The sequence below is a fragment of the Vigna angularis genome, chromosome 6 (genome assembly GCF_016808095.1).
Source record: "Vigna angularis cultivar LongXiaoDou No.4 chromosome 6, ASM1680809v1, whole genome shotgun sequence".
Lineage (NCBI taxonomy): Eukaryota > Viridiplantae > Streptophyta > Magnoliopsida > Fabales > Fabaceae > Vigna > Vigna angularis.
In genome coordinates, this window is record NC_068975.1 from 22,751,390 (window position 1) to 22,769,850 (window position 18,461).

Here is an 18,461-nt window from a genome sequence, read left to right on the forward strand (position 1 = left end):
AGCTTGACCATGGGGCCAAAATTATTTTGAAATTCAAATAAGAGCTCGGCCATGAGGCCAAAATTACTTTGAAGCTTAGATAAGAGCTCAACCACAAATCCAAAAATATTTTGAAGCTCGGATAGAGCTCAACCACGTGGCCAAAATTATTTAAGCTCAAACAAAAGCTCGGCCACGTGGCCAGAATTATTTTGAAGCTCAGATAAAAGCTCAACCACGAGGCCAGAATTACTTTGAAGCGTAGATAAGTGTTTGGCCACAAGGTCAAAATTACTTTGAAACTCATATAAGAGCTTGGTCACGAGGCCTGAATTACTTAAAAGCTCAAAGAAAGCTTGGTCCCGAGACCAAATTGTATATTGGAACTCAGCCCCAAGGCCAATCCACCTGCAAAGTACGACTGAATGACCTAATTATATCATGAACTTGGCCTCGAGGCCAATCCACTTGTGAAGCATGGCCGAATGACCTAACTGTGAACTCGGTTGAATGGCCAACCTATTTGCAAACCATGCAAGTCGACCCAAACCAAACTCCTGAGACTAAAGGAGCTTATGTTCCTACTCGGTCCAAAAGGTATATTAAGTGCACAACCCAATAGGCCATTTAAGGCTCTTCATTATGAAGCAACCTAAACCTATTTATCTCATATTTATATATTATATCTAAATCTCAATAATTTGACATGTTGGTTATTATTTATCTTTCTGTTATTATTATTATATTGTTATTATATTCGTTAGGTAAGTATTATTCTAATAGGGACATAGTCCTACAACTCATGTTAATATAATAAATATAACACTAACCCTCAAATAATACTCACTTCACACTTAATACTTGATAATCAGTCTCATATAATATATCTTAACTCTCTTAGTAACTTGAGCATCAAAGAATCTTAGTAAGTAGATCTTCCCTTCTCAGCAACAAGAAAGTCCTCTCCAAATAAAAGAAACTATCAAATTACCCTAACGATCTTGTCACCTATCTACAAAATCCATGCTTAAAATTTGAGTAAAATCATATACTTAACATATTATGATTGATAGTAGAAATAATTATGATTAAAATTATTCATCTATAAAAATTATATTACAAGAGTTTAAAATTAAATCAAGTTAGAAATACTTTCAATATATTTTGCCAATAAAAATATCTAATTCCATCATTTATATTTATTAATTCCTTCAACTAATAATTTTATGAAATATTAATTAGCTTAACAACTTTCTACCAGACACCAATTTGTTTAGTTATTCATGATTTTACTGAGCACTTATAAATTTAAAGAATTAACTTAACAATTTACCAATTATTAGGTATGCGTTTTGAGTTAGTTTGGTCCAACTTAGTCATAATATATTAAATAGAAAATATCTTTATTATAATTTTTTTAAATTATTTAATCATATAATTAAATACTTGTAAAGTTTGTAATGTTTTGCTTGCTCATGTTTTATTCAACTAAAAAACGAAGCAAGAAAACCAGAATTGATCTCTATAATTAAACTAGGAAACATCTCATGTCTTTCCCTTTCTAAAAGAATCATCATTCAGTTTTTCATCAACATCAATGTGATCACTGCGATTTTGAAGATGAGCCTTTTCTTAAATACTTTAAGTATAATTTGGTTTTTTAATAATGTGGTATCTTATATTATCACAATGAATGCATTGGTCTGTGAACTTTAAATATTCCATCATAGATGGACGGCACCTGTATAAATATTCCAAGTATGAACTTTAATGTAACATAGAAAGTTCCATGAATTTCACACAGCATTTTGTTGTGAAAATGGAGAATAAGATTGTGGGAAAACACTGCTATGTGAATGTGACTGTCACACATGAAACTGTCAATGTCTGGAAACACGAGACTCGTTTCTATGGAGAACCTGATTCCCTTGCCTTTCAATTCTTTCCCTCCGTGGTGCATTCCACTTAACTTCTTCTACATAGTCACATGTCAAGAATAAATGCTCCTTTTTCTCTCCATAAGCTTCTCTTAAGCACACCCTAAATGCACCTTTTTTTTCCATAAACTTCTCTTAATTACTCCCTAAATACACCCTTTTGCTTTCATAAATACAGTTCAACTTCTCTATTTGTCTCTCTTCTCACAAGCACAAGAAGATGGTATTGCAAACTTAAAGAAGTTTTTGTTATTCATGAATCAACTCATTTTTGTGCTCTTCAACCTCTTTTTCTGACTTACTTTTCTAACACCTTAGAACTGAATGATATTTTGAGTGCAGAGTTTTGAGGAGAAGCCTGTATCAGTTGGACCATGGGGAGGCAGCGGAGGATACCGTTGGGATGATGGTGTGTATTCAACAGTTAGACAATTGGTGGTAAGTCATGGAGAAGGAATTGACTCCATCCAGATTGAATATGACAAGAATGGGAAATCTAACTGGTCACTCAAATATGGAGGAAGTGGAGGCTACAAAATTGACAAGGTAAATTTTTTGTGACCTTAATTGTTCATGTTGAAATTAGAAGTATGCTACTTGTAACCTAGAAACTAAGGTTTTAAATTGATGTTACAATTGCAATTTCATTGCAACGCTTGATGTTATGGTATGTTATGAACAAATACTACTGATGTGACTGTAATTGAACTCAGAATCCGAAAACCTTACCATTGCAGCAAAACCTTAAGAAACTTGACATAGAATTGATATAACATGGACATGGCATAATACAAATTATCAAATTAACTTAAGACAAAAATATTAATTACATAATAAGAAAGAGTTGTTCATGTTTTCCAAACAAATTGAAGTTATTGTAAACTAAATACTATCTTACAGTTTTTCTAATTAATTGAATTTTGCTCCATGTATTAGTGTAAGTGTTTTATAAGATTATTCCAGGTGTATATATAAGTCTAACATTTACAAAATTTAGTGTTTACTATCATGAAGTTTGTGCTTCTTTGCTACGTAGGAAACTCATGCATCATATTGTGATTGTGTTCCAGATTAAGCTTGATTACCCAGATGAATTCCTAACATCAATTGATGGATACTTCGGTAGCTTAAGCCAACGGGGAACAATCTTCATTCGGTCTCTGAGTTTTGAGAGTAACAAGAAAATCTATGGACCATTTGGAGTTGAACAAGGGACATATTTTTCGTTGCCAATGACAGGTGGCAAGATTGTTGGGTTCCATGGCAGGTATGGTTGGCACGTTGATGCCATTGGAGTCAATCTCAAGTCCTCTCAGCAACCAAGCCCTTCCAAAGCTTTGTCTTATTCACAGAGCTACATGACTAACTCTCCTGAGAATGGTAATTATAGTGTAATACAAGGAAGTGTTGGCCAAGGCTTTGATATAGTTCTTGCTGTAAAACAGAAAGATGATTTTGGAAAAGCTCCAACCGTGAAGATTTCTAGCTTCAAAGAACCAGACAACACTGAGCCAAAAGAAAAGGTAATACAGATAAAGAGTTTTCTGAGTATTGTCTCTGAAATGTTGCTTAATTTTCTTTTCAACTTCAGCCATGCATAATGAAATGCATTCCATCAAGTTTTGCTTCATTCCTATTTTGAACAATGCAAACACTGAAACAAGTATCATCCCACTATAGTTTACACCTTCAATTGATTTAAATATAGCCATGGTTTGCATTGCATGAAATAAAACTAAGAATCTATATTCATTTCAGGTAGTCTTTGTGGAGAGGGCACCATCAATGGTTGAAGGAGTAGTCACATACGGACCATGGGGTGGTACCGGTGGATATGCATTTGATGATGGACCCTACACAGGAGTTAGACAAATTGACGTGTCCCGAAATGTTGGAATTGTATGGATTAGAATTTTGTATGATCTTGATGGGGATGCAGTATGGGGATACAAACATGGAGGGACTGGAGGATTCAAACATGAAAAGGTAAACTAGGAGTTAGAAAACCTTTGTAGTATACTTTTACCGAATAAACTAGACAGTGGAATTGATATTTTTACTTTTATACCATTTGTTGTGCATCATGTTGCAGATAGTCTTTAATTTTCCATATGAAGTCCTAACACATGTAACTGGCTACTTTGGATCTCTGATGTACATGGGGCCTGCTGTTATAAGGTCACTGACTTTTCACACCACCAAAAAGTCCTATGGTCCATTTGGAGATGAACATGGAACTTATTTCACAACAAAACTTAGAGAAGGGAAGGTTGTTGGTTTTCATGGTAGAAGTGGCTTATTTCTAGATTCTCTTGGTGTGCATACAATAGAAGGAAAAGTAATAGTGCCAGTGGCAGCACCTGCTTCCATGGAAATCATGTCAAGAGAACCAACTATTACTGAAACAGACAATCCTCAACTGGCAATTGTTGCCAAATCAGCACCAATTGAACAGGTATTCGTTGAACACCATTTGTATTTAAGGTTTAACCATTCATTATGTTTCTATACTTGTCCCCATTTTAAGATTTAGCACTGAATTTTTTTTGGCAGTGAGAATAGTCTCTATGTTAATGGCATGGACCGAACTTAATGTTTATGCATAGGACTAATGCTACAAATTTTGTATAGTTACTACACTTTAGAATGAAAACAACTATATGAACAAGTGAATATTTTAGCCTGTATATTAAAGGGGAGAGGATATTCTATTCACTTTTGTTCCCGTATTTCACATATAGGTTTCTCGTTGTGTGATTAAAGAACCAGCCCCATGTGGACCAGGTCCATGGGGTGGGGATGGAGGTAGACCTTGGGATGATGGAGTTTTTTCTGGGATTAAGCAGATTTATTTGACAAGAGCACCTGAAGGAATTTGCTCAATTCAAATTGAGTATGATAGATATAAGCAATCCGTGTGGTCTGTAAAACATGGTGGTAATGGAGGAAATAGCATGCATCGGGTATGATTCTGAATTGATGCTTATTTTCCCACTTCAAGGGTTAACAGTACATGAATATAGTAAAACATTACACTGTTATCCAATCATAAATTACTTCGTTTAGTAATTTCGTTAACTTTTGAATAACTATCCTATGAATCATATCTATCATGATTTCTGTATAAATAGTTTTACATGAGAGTGCTAGATATTAAACTCATGTTTTAATCACATTCCTTCTGTTATAGCAGAAAAATTAACTACACTCTGCATTCTTAGTCTAACTCATGGCTATTCTGGTTTCAGATCAAATTGGAGTACCCAAATGAGGTTGTGACTTGCATATCTGGCTATTATGGTTCAATCACTGCTAATGAACAACCTACAATCATAAAGTCACTCACATTCCATACTAGTCGAGGACAGTATGGTCCATTTGGTGATGAAGTAGGGAAATATTTCACTTCAACCAAAACAGAGGGTAAGGTCGTTGGTTTGCATGGGAGGAGTAGCATGTATCTGGATGCCATTGGTGTCCATATGCAACACTGGCTAGGAAGTCAGAAAACTTCAAAGTTATCCTTCTTCAAGCTATTTTGATTTGTGAAGAACAATAATGAATATGAAGAGCAATGAGCTGAAATAGCATGATTACTTGTATACTATCTAAATAATGCTTGGTGAATGTTCTAACCAACTGTAAGATTTGCTATACTATGTGAATTAATATAATGTCAGTTAGCCTCTGTTTGACTCTTATCGATGCTGAAAAAGTTAAGAGTATATTTTGATACAAAATTAAAAGGAACTTCTGCAAACTTTTTCTTAGATTTATAATACCAAAACTCCTAAAGGTTACTTTAACTTCTATCCGAACAGTCCTTCTACAGAACACTTAGGTAACTGAACTGATATTAATGTACATTTCATGAACATGAAAATTGATTTCTTGTTTTTCTGTATGTACAAAAGGACTTAGGAAAACTCTTAATCATGGTCAAAGTTTTACTGGCTTGTCCTTCAAGCCAGTTCCTACTTAATTACATAAAACCTTGGGGAACAATTCTTAATCATGGTCGAAGTGATTACCACAGGATCTTCATAGTCTGCTTATATCACGGCCGAATACTACAGTTGTAATCCAGTTTATAAATACATAGAATCTGTTCCTCCAGCTGACAACACGGGTGATATATGCAGAACGCCAAATAAAAAAACTAAGAAATCCTGCCAGAGCCAACCCTTTTGCCTCCTGCAAGAGCCATAGTAAGTGAGACACACCAAGTTTTTGAAGCACCAACAACAGTATCACAGTAATAATGATAAACATTACCTTGCCCTGTCGAAGGTCAACAAGGGCCTTGTATCTACCAATAGTTGCCATGCTTCCAAGGTGCTTGTAAACAAATGGATCCCCAAATCCTATTTCTTTTTCACTGTTTGCATGGCCTGCACCTGCTTTACCAATTTTGTTTAACAGAGCTGCTAAATATTTACCTTGCCTCTCTGCCACCTGTGGTATTCAAAAGGCAATGTATCATATCTGACATTAGCCAACAACATGCTTTTTTGCAAGAGATGAAACTGCAAACACTACACATTAGCCTAAAAGAGAAGCACAAATTGAAAGAATGTAAGGAATGAAGGAGTGTGCAGGAGAAGCCAATAAACCCAATATCACTTACTTGGGCTAATGCAGGAAGTGTTTGTCTTCCAGTACTTTCAACAAATCCACTGCAGTCACCTATTGAGAACACATCGTGTACCGAAGGAACACGAAGCCACTCATCAACACCAATCCTATGAAACAAAATCATTCAGAAGCTTTCCTTATATATGGCATAAAAAAGCTATATCTACCTCAAATCAGCTTCTAGTTTGTAACTTTGCCTAGGTTGTCACAGGGAATGAAAGCAACTATATTGAGTAACAGGAACTAACCTTCCTCCAGGAGATTTTGGGAGATCCAAGGATTGAATTATAGGCAATGGACCAACACCAGTGGACCATACCAACAACCCATATGGAACCTCAGAACCATCACTAAGAACAATCTTATGAGCTTTAACATCTTTCACAATGCCACGAACAAGACGAACTCCTGACTGAGAGAGACTACAATATTGGCAAAATATAATGAAACTAATACAGAAAAGTAGAACAACTTGCTAGCTTAGCTTGTCAACCAGCTTCAGACAGGACTACAGTGATCAAGAATGACATATAGTAAAATGAAGATTCAAACAAATAACACTTAAAATGACATGATTTTTCATCAAAAATATATTTCACCTTTGTCAATTGCTTGGTAGCATATCGCCTAAGTCGGTCATCGAATGAAGACAATATTTCATTTGCCTAACAAAGCATGCATGAATTGGTTAACAACATAAACTACCTGATCAGACAATTTTGGCTTCCACAAGTTCACAAATCATATATCTAATGATGCTTAGCATACCTCAATTAAGGTGACACGAATGTAGTCCTTCACATGGGCATATCTTTGACGAACATCTTTCATGATAAAATCACTAAGCTCACCACTGAACTCAACTCCAGTAGGACCACCCCCCACAACCACACAGTGCAAAAGCCTTTGTTTTTCCTCTTCAGAAATTCCTGCTTACAAACAAAGCACAACCAAACATTAAAGAGCAAATCATGTATGAAAAATACTTTTACACTGTTATCCAATGATATACTGTCATACTGTCGTGTGTGTCAGGTTTATTGATTTTTACAATAATTATCTAAAAGGTCATACAATAATTATCCAATGATTAGCTGACAATATAACTTTTTTAAGTTGAAAAGGCAGAAAATAACAGTAATAAAAAAATTATGATGACTCAATATTTTTCTAACATAGTAACACTACTGTTTAACAGACCTGGAACATCAGAGAGCATCAAGTTGAGGAGGAGCTTTCTACGAATTTCCTGTGCATGGTGAACTTCTCTGAGAAAAAAGGCATGTTCTTTGACTCCTTGAATTCCAAAAGTGGAAGGCTGTGATCCTAATGCAATGACTAGCTTATCATATGAGATTCTGAATTTCCAGGGAGCTATTGTTTCCACTCCCTCAGTTACAGTCTCACAGTGCACCTTCAAAATCAAGCACCAAACTCTCCATAACTAAGCCACACTGCTATGATACCAATCTTTCAAGTCCAACCAATCACAACCCTTTTTAACATCATGAATCCAACAATAGTTATAATTAAATCAAATGCTTAATTATATTTTTAATCTTTAAAATTTTTGTAGTCCTTCAAATTGAAGATAAAAATAATCACATCTTCAAAAAAAATCATTTGTAATTCCTAAAAGTAGATAGCATCACGTTACTATTTCTCACCACTTTTGTTGACACCCTCTTCTTCAAAAAGCTAATTTTCTAAAATTATTTTTTCTATTTAGAAGGTCAAAAACAAATTTACTTCAAATGCAAAGAAAATAATTAAGCATAGAGACTTGTTTCAACAAGTTTCCTATAGAAGTACTTTTGGGAGAGAAAACCACAAATAAAAGCTAGATGAATTATTCCACAAACAAAAACTTGTATAGATTACATAAGAAACTTTTACAAACTAGCTTATGCCCAAGTTAAAATTAAAATCTTTAAACAAGCTATATGAAAGAGTCTTTCCAAATTAGCTAAATAAGTATTTTTCTTATTTTTGTTACTCTAGAAGGACTTAATAGAGAAATGTGTTCAAAGATACATTGTCTTCAAGTGCTAACTTAGAAACTGATAAAACTTCAGTGCAAGAAAACACTGATAAGAAGAAGAAAAAAGTAGTTAACACAAACATACACACCATGTGGTTATGTGCATCAATGTGAGTACAATTGGCTAGGAAGAAATAAGAACCAGGTTCTCTGGAAATAGCAGGTTGGATCCTTCCAATGGGTTCAGCAACAGATCTAAACTCAAGAGTTCCAACACAAGTGGAGGCCAACAGGGGGGTGAACACCATGTGGTTACGAGGTGAAACACAAACTATGTCATACACACTCGTGTCCAAGCCCTTGAGGAGCCTGCACCCGGCCCACCCTGAGCCCAGAACCACAACACGTGGTTTCTCATGGGCCCTTGTTGGCTCCAGACCCGAATACTCAACAACGGGCTTAACACAAGGCTTTTCCTCAACTGGGTTGGTGCTGAAGTGGGAGAGGAAAGTGAAGGAGAATGAGTATGCGTTTTTGGGTGTTTGAGTTCTTGTTAGTGATGATGATGATGATGATGATGATGCTTTCATCATGGTGGAAAACTTGGTGCAGAGGTTTCTTAACAAAGCCATGAATGAATAATCCTAGCTTGTATGTTTGTTTCTTTGGTCTCAACCTCAAATGGGTTTCACTGGATTTTGTTAGATGTGCATCACAGAATTTAGATTTGGAGCAGAAAATGAAACATGTTGGTTTTGTTTTCAGTTGAAGAAGTTTGGATTTAGTTATAACATAAGGTGGCATTGCCACCTCTTGTTATTGACAAATGTCTTCACATCATTTCTCATGAAGGATAATAAGGATTATCTGCATGAAAAATTTTATGTACACAATATGAGTTAAATTCTACCATAATTTTTTTAAAAATGGTGCACAAGCTGATGAGAAAGTCAACTATTGTCCAATTAATGGTGTATTTTTTTAAGAATAATTAGATTTTCTTTTAAATTGATATGAAATTTGAACTCATTTAAATTTCCAATAAAATATAACAAAAAACTTTTTTTTTTCATTTTTAGAATAATTTTCCTCCTCCTTTATAATATAAAAGGTTATAAATATTATTGACTGCATTTATGAAGAAAAAACAAATATTTCATTTACTTCATTGAGTGAAATAACTTAGATAATATTACATTTGCAGTAAAAAGGTGTAAATTAATTGCAGCCAGTTCTTCCTTCTACATGATTTCCCCAATTACAAGCCTTCCATGGATCGTGGCCTGGATTTGCAGTTGGTTCACTGTAATCTTCAAGGTTTACTGTCTTCAATGACCTTCCAACCATGCTCCAAGCTTCATCATCATCTAATAATCCCAATCTCAACAGTGTTTTACTCAAAAACAAATATAAAAACAAGATATAATCTGTACTTACTTACAATGTGTTTATCTTCCTCAGAAAAACAACATTAAAATTAACCAAGATGTTATGATTGTAATATTACAATGAGGCTAACACATATATTTAAATTTAACTGATTAAAGATTTTAATTATATCAAATTCATGATGTAAAAGAACTTTATACTATTGTAAATTATCATGTAAGGTTTACATTTATAACAATTTGCTTAGAGCTTATAAAAATTATTTTAAAGATCAAATATAAGACGGTTTATTATCAATAAACATATATTATATTTTAAATAATATTATTTTAAGAAATAAAAGTAAAACATATTTTTAAAAATTTTATTTTATTAAATAATTAGTAATTAGAAATCATAAAAGAAAAAAAAATAATACTAAATATAAGTCATTATTTAACATAATAAATATGTTGAAAATATATTAAGAAAAACTTTTAATAATGGTTAAAATATGTGTAAGGACTATTTATTTAATTTAAAGAATTATTTATTTATTTTAAAAATCTTAGTTTAAAAATAATTTTTAAGAATGCAATATGGATTATCATGTATATTTTTAATTTATTATTTAAAAAGAAATAGTTAAATATGTTTTTTGTTATTAATTTTCAATGAAATTTGTAATTAATTCTTCTTCAAAACTTTAAACCAATTTAGTCTATCATCTTTAAAAATACATGAATTTAATTTCTTTAACCAAATTTATTTGACGTTTTAAACATGCTAACTTTGAAACATAAATGTGTCAAAGAGAGAAAACAACTTAAATAATATTATGAAACATGTCTAAAACATCAAATAAATTTAACAAAATTTAGTTAAAATAACTAAATTCACGCATTTATAAAGTTTGAGACTAAATTAGATTAAAATTTTGAAAAAAAAAACTAATTCTTTTTTTACTAAAAATTAAGAGATTAAAAAACATATTTAACCTTTGTTATAATAATCAACTATATTGATTGATAAAAGAATTTGAACTTTATATACGAGTAAGTTAGGTAGAAGATTAGAGTGTCAAATAATAAAAAATATTAATTAAAATAAACAACTAAATTATACTAGTTATATGAGTAAATCAATGTTTTGGTATATAAAAATTTGTAATATTAAAAGTAATTATGAATTTTTATAATTTAGTATATTTAAGTATTAAATTTAAATGATCATCTTTACTTTAAAAAAAAAAGCAAATTAACAGTTATATAGATAGCTAAGTGGTTCGAAAATTTTATTCCAAATAGTATTCATATTTCATGCAAATAATATCTCTATATATATTCTAAAGATTGTCATATTGTATGAATTGCCTATCATGCAGAAGAAAGAGGAAAAAAAACTGATTTAAATTGTTAAAGAGAAAGAAAAAGGGAACAACCATAATAAGAGAAGTATAACTTATGTTTTTTTGCTTAATCTATACTTTCAAAAGGTAGACATGTGTCCCAACAACTTTTCGTTCTTCAAATAATCAGCAACCAAAATAAAATATGATCATGAACAATAAATCAAAATCTCCTTTTAATAAAAATAATGTTGGTACATATATCTTAGATAGTTTCTAGTTACCAAACAAATTGAAGGGAGATTCAAACAAATAAGATGAAATGAAAGGGAAACTCACTTGAAAAGAAACTAGGGTTTCTGGCTGTGGCAGAACACAGAATGAAGAAAGTTAACGATAAGAAGAAGAAGACAGCGGAGCCAGTTCTAAATGCCATTTTTTGTAGCCCTCTATTAGGTCAAAGTCCAAGGTTTTGTTTATCTAGTTATAGAAGAGAGAGGACTATAATCAACGTGTTTGGAACACGTGTTTGAAGGGTATTGGATCAGGAAGTTGACTCCTTAAAATGCAAGCTGTGTTAGATTCATCAATTACGAAATGTTGGAATATAATAATAATAATAATAGGATCTTCACCTATGGTCAACGACTATACCAACACACGTAAGGTGCATTCCTCTTCGGAAATTGTTTCTTTAAACGTTAACTCATAGCAAAAGGTTGGGTTACTTCAAAACTATATATATTTTGAAGGAGCTTTGTGTGTAAGAAAAATAAAATACTGATATTATATATATATATATATATATATATATATATATATATATATATATATATATATATATATATATATATATATATATATATATAGTGTTTCTTTGTTATTTTTATAACTGGATTAAAATAACTAACTCCTTACACGTCTTCATAGAAAAAAAAAAACTTAACTTCTTTTGAAGTTATTAATATTTTCAAATTAGCTATTTGTTTTACTTCTGTTTTTAATAAAATATTTATATTTCTTTTAGATTCATTTTTTTATATGTTTAATTAAAGATCATTCATTTTTCTTACTTTATTTAAAATGATATACATTACCTAAAATAAAAATAATAAAATTAAAAAAAATAACATTTCAAATCTTTTGAAAATTTAATAAAAAGCACAAGCCATTGCATCATCCATTTCACCATAAAACTGCTATTATTATTTGTGAAACAATACTAATTATTATCTACAAATTGCTTAGAAAAATATCAACAAATTATTACAAGGACACAAGCAAGTGCTTTACGATAATAACTATTATTACGTAATTTCCTTTAAAATTTCCAAACAATATTTTTAAAAACAAACATAAAAACAGCCTTGAATTAACCCGAATGTCCCAAGCCATGTGCCAAACCAAAAGAAAAACACAATAATAGCCTGCAAGGAAAAGAAACTCGAGAGGAGATAACCATACTTCAGACCAAATCAACTCCTCAATGCAGGAACAAGTATCAGGAACAGAATCATTCATCCTGCACCAGTAACAGTGCCAATTGCACCCCAACAGGCACGAATTCTAACCGGATATTAATCTAAACACTTCATCAGGCCATCTGTTTAAATTAGCAACGAATACAAACAAAGATCTTACGGTAGTTCAAGTTGATGATGCTTCCATAATTCTTTTATCAGCAGCAATCTAAACAAGCATTTTAACATATAAAAGTTTACAAACTCAAGGTCACATCCTATAATTCTTCTATCCGAACAAGACACGTACAAAAAGTTTTAAGAGATACAAGCATCTCAGTAAACTACCCTCATCATCTTTTCTTAAAACCATACTTTTTGCGTTCATAAAATAAATCAGTTTTGGCACTCCCTAAATTAACAATTTTGGGGCAACCATCTCTATCTTTCTCCTGTTGCGTGCATTCCTTGCAGTAGTAGGCATCAGATATTCCTACTCCTCCGCATATGACACATCGACCCTGAAACGACCCGTAGTTGCATTCATCACAAACGCGGACAAGTGTACAAGGACGCACGTAAGAATCACAGATCACACACTTGCCATCACATTTCTCACACAGTCGCCCAATGGCAATCCCTGGCTGCTTTCGACACATAATCAAATCAGGATGATGCTTGGCCATGTTTTCAACAACCTGCTACACACTGAACACATGTATATAACCAGTAAGTACTGTCTACAATCTACATCTGAAAGTTGAACAAAAAATGAAGCAAATCAGTATGTTAAGGCACTCATGTGCTAGACCTTAGAGGGATTTTGGTTATAACAATCTTGCTTAAGTGGAAAAGACTACAGAGGATAGGAAGGATAGAAAGGAGAGAAAATTTGGGGAGGAGGCAATCATCTGGGCAGTTCTGGGGGCAGAGAAGCCTTATCTGATATTTTATTTCCTTTTCAACACATTCCTGCGCTATGCTATCTGAATTCTTTCAACAATTCCTATGGCGAATTCTAGATCCTATAGAAGTAAAATGCCAATTCTAGCAAAAACAAGTTCTAACACAAAAATTTACAACAAAATACTGGGATTTAGGCTTAATAACTAATACTCCGTAGTAAATAAGCATGTGATATGCATTAATAGGTACAACTTGGCAGTACCCAAAACATATAGAATTGCAGAACCTTCAATTTTCCGTGGCATTGCAAGTACTGAATGATGTTATTTCATATAAAAAAAGAATGCCCGTACAAGGCCAATCAATATCAGCACCTTCATTTGCATTATCCTTCCTTGGTCAAATATCATACTACCGCAGGAAATGGAGAAGGGAAATGACTAGTAATGACTAATGTTTCAGTCCTAGCATACTTGGAAACCATGAACTGGTTAGCTATGCTTTGCCTCGACAATAAAACAGTTTACCTTAACCAGTTATACCATATCTCACACACAAAGGCAGAGGGCAAATCCTACAAAGCATTTACTAATTCTTTATTAGTATGAATTGGAAATGTCTTATGCGTAGGCTAAAGGCTCACTAGTTTAATGCATGAAATTAATTTCCAACTTTTCTACTGTAGGGCTGAATAACTACATATGAACCTTTCCTTTTTTCATTACATGACGGGACAAGGCAACTACTTCCACGAAATTCATAGATATGGAACAAGAACCATTGTTTCAAGACCCCAGTGCACTTGAAGAAAAAAAATAGGAAGCACAATGCAACACTTAAAACTCCAAATGAAGATTATCAGAAACTAAAATTGTATGGATACTGCAAATCATGATTTTGCATTATTTAATCTCTTTATTTATAGCTTATAACCCTTTTCAATAAATGAAGATCATTTATATCTCTCTTGCTACTGAGAGATTTATCCCATAAGAAAAAATCATGTAAAGCATACACCAAAATTGTGGACATTTTAGAAGGGAACACACTGCAAATTAATATTAGCATACAACAACAACCAGATTTGTTCTGAAGTCAGCTACATAGATTAATCAACGCCATTGGAATGAAATCTATCCAAAACCAAATATATGCATGCCATGTCCATATCTAAAGCTCGCATCAATTGACCATACGTTCCCATTATCATCCCTTGCCCTTTGCTAAACATCCATTTAATTACCTTGGATAGGATATTAAACAATCCGAGTGATTTACTAACAGCACTATCGAGGTAAACTAAAATTCAACCCTAGACCTTTCCTTTTCTCCCTTATGTTAAAAGTACTCCCATGCATCCTTTTTGACTCAAAATTCACAAAAAATGCTAAACTAACATGCTTACAAATCACACCAAAATCGAATAAACTACTTAAAGTGATAACTTTATTGATAAAAGAAAGAAAGCAACAAATGGATAAATTGAATATTTAAAGAATAAGACAACAAAAATTGTCTACAAGCACAGAGAAAATTGCTAGTCATGTAAATATTAAGTGTTCTTTTCACATAAACAAATATCAATCCACGGAATTAGCAACATTAGCCATTTCACATCTAGTGTTCCTTGAGATGTAGAAGTGAGAAACGAAAGCCCTAAAGATGAATCAAAATCAAGGGTTTAATCCCAAAATTCAAAGTGTCAAGAAAACCTAAAGTCGTGAAAAAGAGAAAGAGTATGGGTGAAAAGAAAAGAGAGCAGACGACACTAGGGCTCACCAAAACGCGATGGGTCGACAAAACTAGATCTCGATAGAGCTAGGACTCGCTAGCGTGAAGGCTCGACAGTGCCAGGACTGGACTGTGAGAAGACTAGACTGCAAGAAGGTTCGACTGCGAGAGGGCTGGACGGCGAGAGGCCTTCACGGTGCGAGGGCTCCACGACGATGGAAATGGATTTGAAAAATATGAATGAAATGGGAAAGTGTGCACCAAATTGGGGAAAATGAAAAATCACAAAGAGAAATTAGAAAGAAAGGGAGTATGTGTAAAACAGAGAAACACCAAAATAAAAAATAAGAGGGAAATAAAACATTAGATGTAAAGAAAAACTAATAATTTATTATAAAAATGACATTTTAAAATATCATATTTTTTATTAATAGTGTGAAAGTTAAAAATGTCATATTATACATGTAAATTATGGTAATTAATAAATTGTCATATTATATTACAAATTACGACATTTTTTAAGAATGTTTTAATAAAAATGTCACCACTTACATGATGCTTATATAGTGTTTTCAAAAGATGAACATCAATTCCACTCTACATATACATATGTATATATAATCTAAAGTAGTTTTAGGTAGCAACAGTATGTTTCAAAATTCTATAATCAAACTAAATCACAACTATTATGGTACAGACTCTTTATCTCCTGCAGTCTTATTTGCTCATGCCATATTAATAATCATTACAAAGAAATACAAACAAAAAATAAGCTAATAATAACTTTGAGAAATCTTATCATAAATTAAATACAACCAAATAAGGATCCAACAATCACCATTACTAATTGAGAAATGATGGACAAATTGCAAGGAACATTACTTAAAATAATCACAGGCACCCAAAGAACCGTAAACCTAAATCTCCAACACTTTTTGCAATCCAGTTCAAGTATTATCAAGGTAATACAAATTAGACTGAGGGTCCTAGATCTATATGAGCTTTAATTGTTTGCCTTTATTCCTAGAACACTGGGTGCAGCTAGCATCAACCCAAAAATTTAAGAACAATAATAAGCATCAATTCAAACAACAAGAGGACCTTCACATAGTAAAATATAAATATGGAGACTATTATTATTAGGCATAAAAATTGGTGGTGGACGAAGAGAACACAAATCGCACCAATTAGAAAATCAATACAATGTGAGAATCAGGATTAGGGACTTACAGGAACCACAAGACGCGATTAGGGTTTCTGACCAAGAGAAAGTGGGTGTAGAACAGTGTGGCTTTGCTTGAACACAGAACTATTAGCGTTCTCTGTCAATGTATGCAAAAGAAAACAGAAGACGAGAATTGAGTGACCATAAAAGGAAATAAAGGAACACAAATTTCCAGACCAATCTAGAGAATAAAAAGCCCAACTCAATCAACAGAAAAATTTGAGAGCTTTTTCCTGCACCCCACAAAATTCTTTCTACACCCCTTAACTTCTTCTATTAGTAAATTATTCCTAGCAGCTTTTAGATTTGACTTTGACTAAGTTTTAAAACCCTATTTGAGACCCATAGCTGTCACGACAATTCATTTGCGCCTCATCTTTATACTGCTTTCCTTTGTTCTATTTGCACTCAAAAAATTTAGATTTCCAAATTTGATAAAAAAAAACTTATAATCATGTTTGAAAATTGATAGACAATACAAATTTAATGAAAAAAATCAAAAACAAGATTTCGAAATAAGCTTTTTGAAAATTTAGAACCATATTTTAAAATTCAAAATCTAATATTGAATTTCAAAAATTCATAAAATTTATAACTAGATTACAAAATTTAGTTTCCAAAAAAAAATTTCCAAATCTGACAAAATTTAGAAAAGGATTTTAAAGAAAATTCAAAAAAGAATATGTATTTTTTATTTTGAGTTGTGAAGTTTAATATCATTTTACACTTAAATTTATTTATATTTAAATTAGAAAAAATTATTATTTTTTTAAAATTAAAAAAAATTTATAATATAATTATATGAGTTAGTGAGTTTGATTTTTTTTAGCTTGCTAATAAATAATTCAGCTGTAATAAATTGCACAAAATCGAACTAAATAATCTGTTTTTACATATGATTATCCAACCCATAAGGAAGGAATATTTTGGGAGTAATCAATTTGAAATGTATTCTTGAATGGGAAATACATTTGTGGTCAATCATAAACACACCAAAACCACTTCTTCTTTACTTCTATTCACGCGACTCACTCTCATCCTAACAGCTAGACCTCATCATTGTCTTACATCTCTTGTTCGGCTAGAGTCACTATTAGAGGGTAAAATATAAATTTGTTATGCTTTAGTATTTATGATATTCTAAATATTTATTATAATGTTATTTTTGTGAGAGACGAGATATTTAAAGAAAATTGGAGAAGGACAGGTGTATGCACTAGATTGGACCGTCCGATTTTGAGAGTAGTATATAAAGGAAAGTTTCAAACTTCGTCCCATCCTCTGCATACACTCTCTCTCTCCAAAATTCTGCTCTTCTCTTTTCTCCCCCTTCTCTCTAAAAATCTTCATCCGTTAATTAGCTATTCTTCGTTCAGAAGGAGTTTAAGTGATCCTTGAGCTGAAAGATTTCTTGTCAACAAGTTAATCCAGTTATTTGAGTAAGTAAGTTTCATCTTCTCTTTTTAGTGTTTCGGTTTTCTGGTGCATGCAAAGGAAATTTCGTTGCATGTGTTCATCAGCTTCTTCTTCTCATTTCTGATCATGTTCTCAGTCTTTTGGTCGATCCTTTCTTTTCAATCGGTGACCTTTAGGTGTTCTTAGATTTTCTTGAAGTTCAAACAATTTTTCCGAAGGTGTAATAGCTTATGTTCGGTCAAAAGGTAAGGGAAGCTAGTAATTTAGTTAATTGGTTTATGATGTATGAAAATTGGGGTTTGATGATTCTGCATGTGTGAATAATTGAATGATTTGGTGTTTGATGTTGTTGATATGAATTATTAAGTGTTGTGTTCATGATAATTGTGTTTCTGTAGAATTTTGATTCAGTGACCGAGTGAAATGGTGAGGAAATGTGAAAGTGAAATTGGGAAAATTGTATTCGGTGGAAGTT

At 32.4% G+C, this 18,461-nt stretch overlaps 2 protein-coding genes, 1 long non-coding RNA gene and 1 pseudogene across 4 annotated transcripts; 1 reads left to right on the forward strand and 3 right to left on the reverse strand.

The window, feature by feature from the left end:
* Positions 1–2,146: 2,146 nt before the first annotated feature.
* Positions 2,147–5,617, forward strand: LOC108343360 (jacalin-related lectin 3-like; annotated as a pseudogene).
* Positions 5,618–5,667: 50 nt separating this feature from the next.
* Positions 5,668–9,301, reverse strand: LOC108343361 (internal alternative NAD(P)H-ubiquinone oxidoreductase A1, mitochondrial). The gene is made up of 8 exons (XM_017581594.2): positions 8,682–9,301; positions 7,752–7,965; positions 7,320–7,480; positions 7,151–7,216; positions 6,800–6,963; positions 6,544–6,658; positions 6,192–6,371; positions 5,668–6,110 (listed from the first exon to the last, which is right to left on the reverse strand). The coding sequence occupies exons 1-8, from the start codon at positions 9,162–9,164 to the stop codon at positions 5,958–5,960; spliced, it is 1,536 nt and encodes a 511-aa protein (XP_017437083.1). The 5' UTR covers positions 9,165–9,301; the 3' UTR covers positions 5,668–5,957.
* Positions 9,302–9,637: 336 nt separating this feature from the next.
* On the reverse strand, positions 9,638–11,710 carry LOC128197451 (uncharacterized). The gene is made up of 2 exons (XR_008250057.1): positions 11,588–11,710; positions 9,638–9,899 (listed from the first exon to the last, which is right to left on the reverse strand). It is a non-coding gene; the product is annotated as an uncharacterized LOC128197451 (long non-coding RNA).
* A 1,211-nt stretch (positions 11,711–12,921) lies between these two features.
* Positions 12,922–16,732, reverse strand: LOC108341162 (PHD finger-like domain-containing protein 5A). Of its 2 annotated transcripts, none has more exons than XM_017578815.2 (2): positions 16,576–16,732; positions 12,922–13,416 (listed from the first exon to the last, which is right to left on the reverse strand). In XM_017578815.2, exon 2 carries the CDS (start codon positions 13,392–13,394, stop codon positions 13,062–13,064), a length of 333 nt encoding a protein of 110 aa, XP_017434304.1. In that variant the 5' UTR covers positions 13,395–13,416; positions 16,576–16,732; the 3' UTR covers positions 12,922–13,061. The 2 variants fall into 2 exon arrangements, with proteins under 2 accessions (XP_017434304.1, XP_017434305.1); XM_017578816.2 differs by lacking the exon at positions 16,576–16,732 and adding an exon at positions 15,394–15,654.
* Positions 16,733–18,461: the final 1,729 nt, after the last annotated feature.

Excerpts from the sequence above, each read along its gene's own strand:
- LOC108341162 (XM_017578815.2), bottom strand. The coding sequence starts at position 13,394 with ATGGCCAAGCATCATCCTGATTTGATTATGTGTCGAAAGCAGCCAGGG.
- LOC108343361 (XM_017581594.2), bottom strand. The coding sequence starts at position 9,164 with ATGGCTTTGTTAAGAAACCTCTGCACCAAGTTTTCCACCATGATGAAA. Across the intron at positions 7,481-7,751 it reads GATGCTCTCTGATGTTCCAG|GAATTTCTGAAGAGGAAAAA; the intron begins GTCTGTTAAACA and ends GTTTGTAAGCAG. Across the intron at positions 6,659-6,799 it reads CCAAAATCTCCTGGAGGAAG|GATTGGTGTTGATGAGTGGC; the intron begins GTTAGTTCCTGT and ends TTTGTTTCATAG.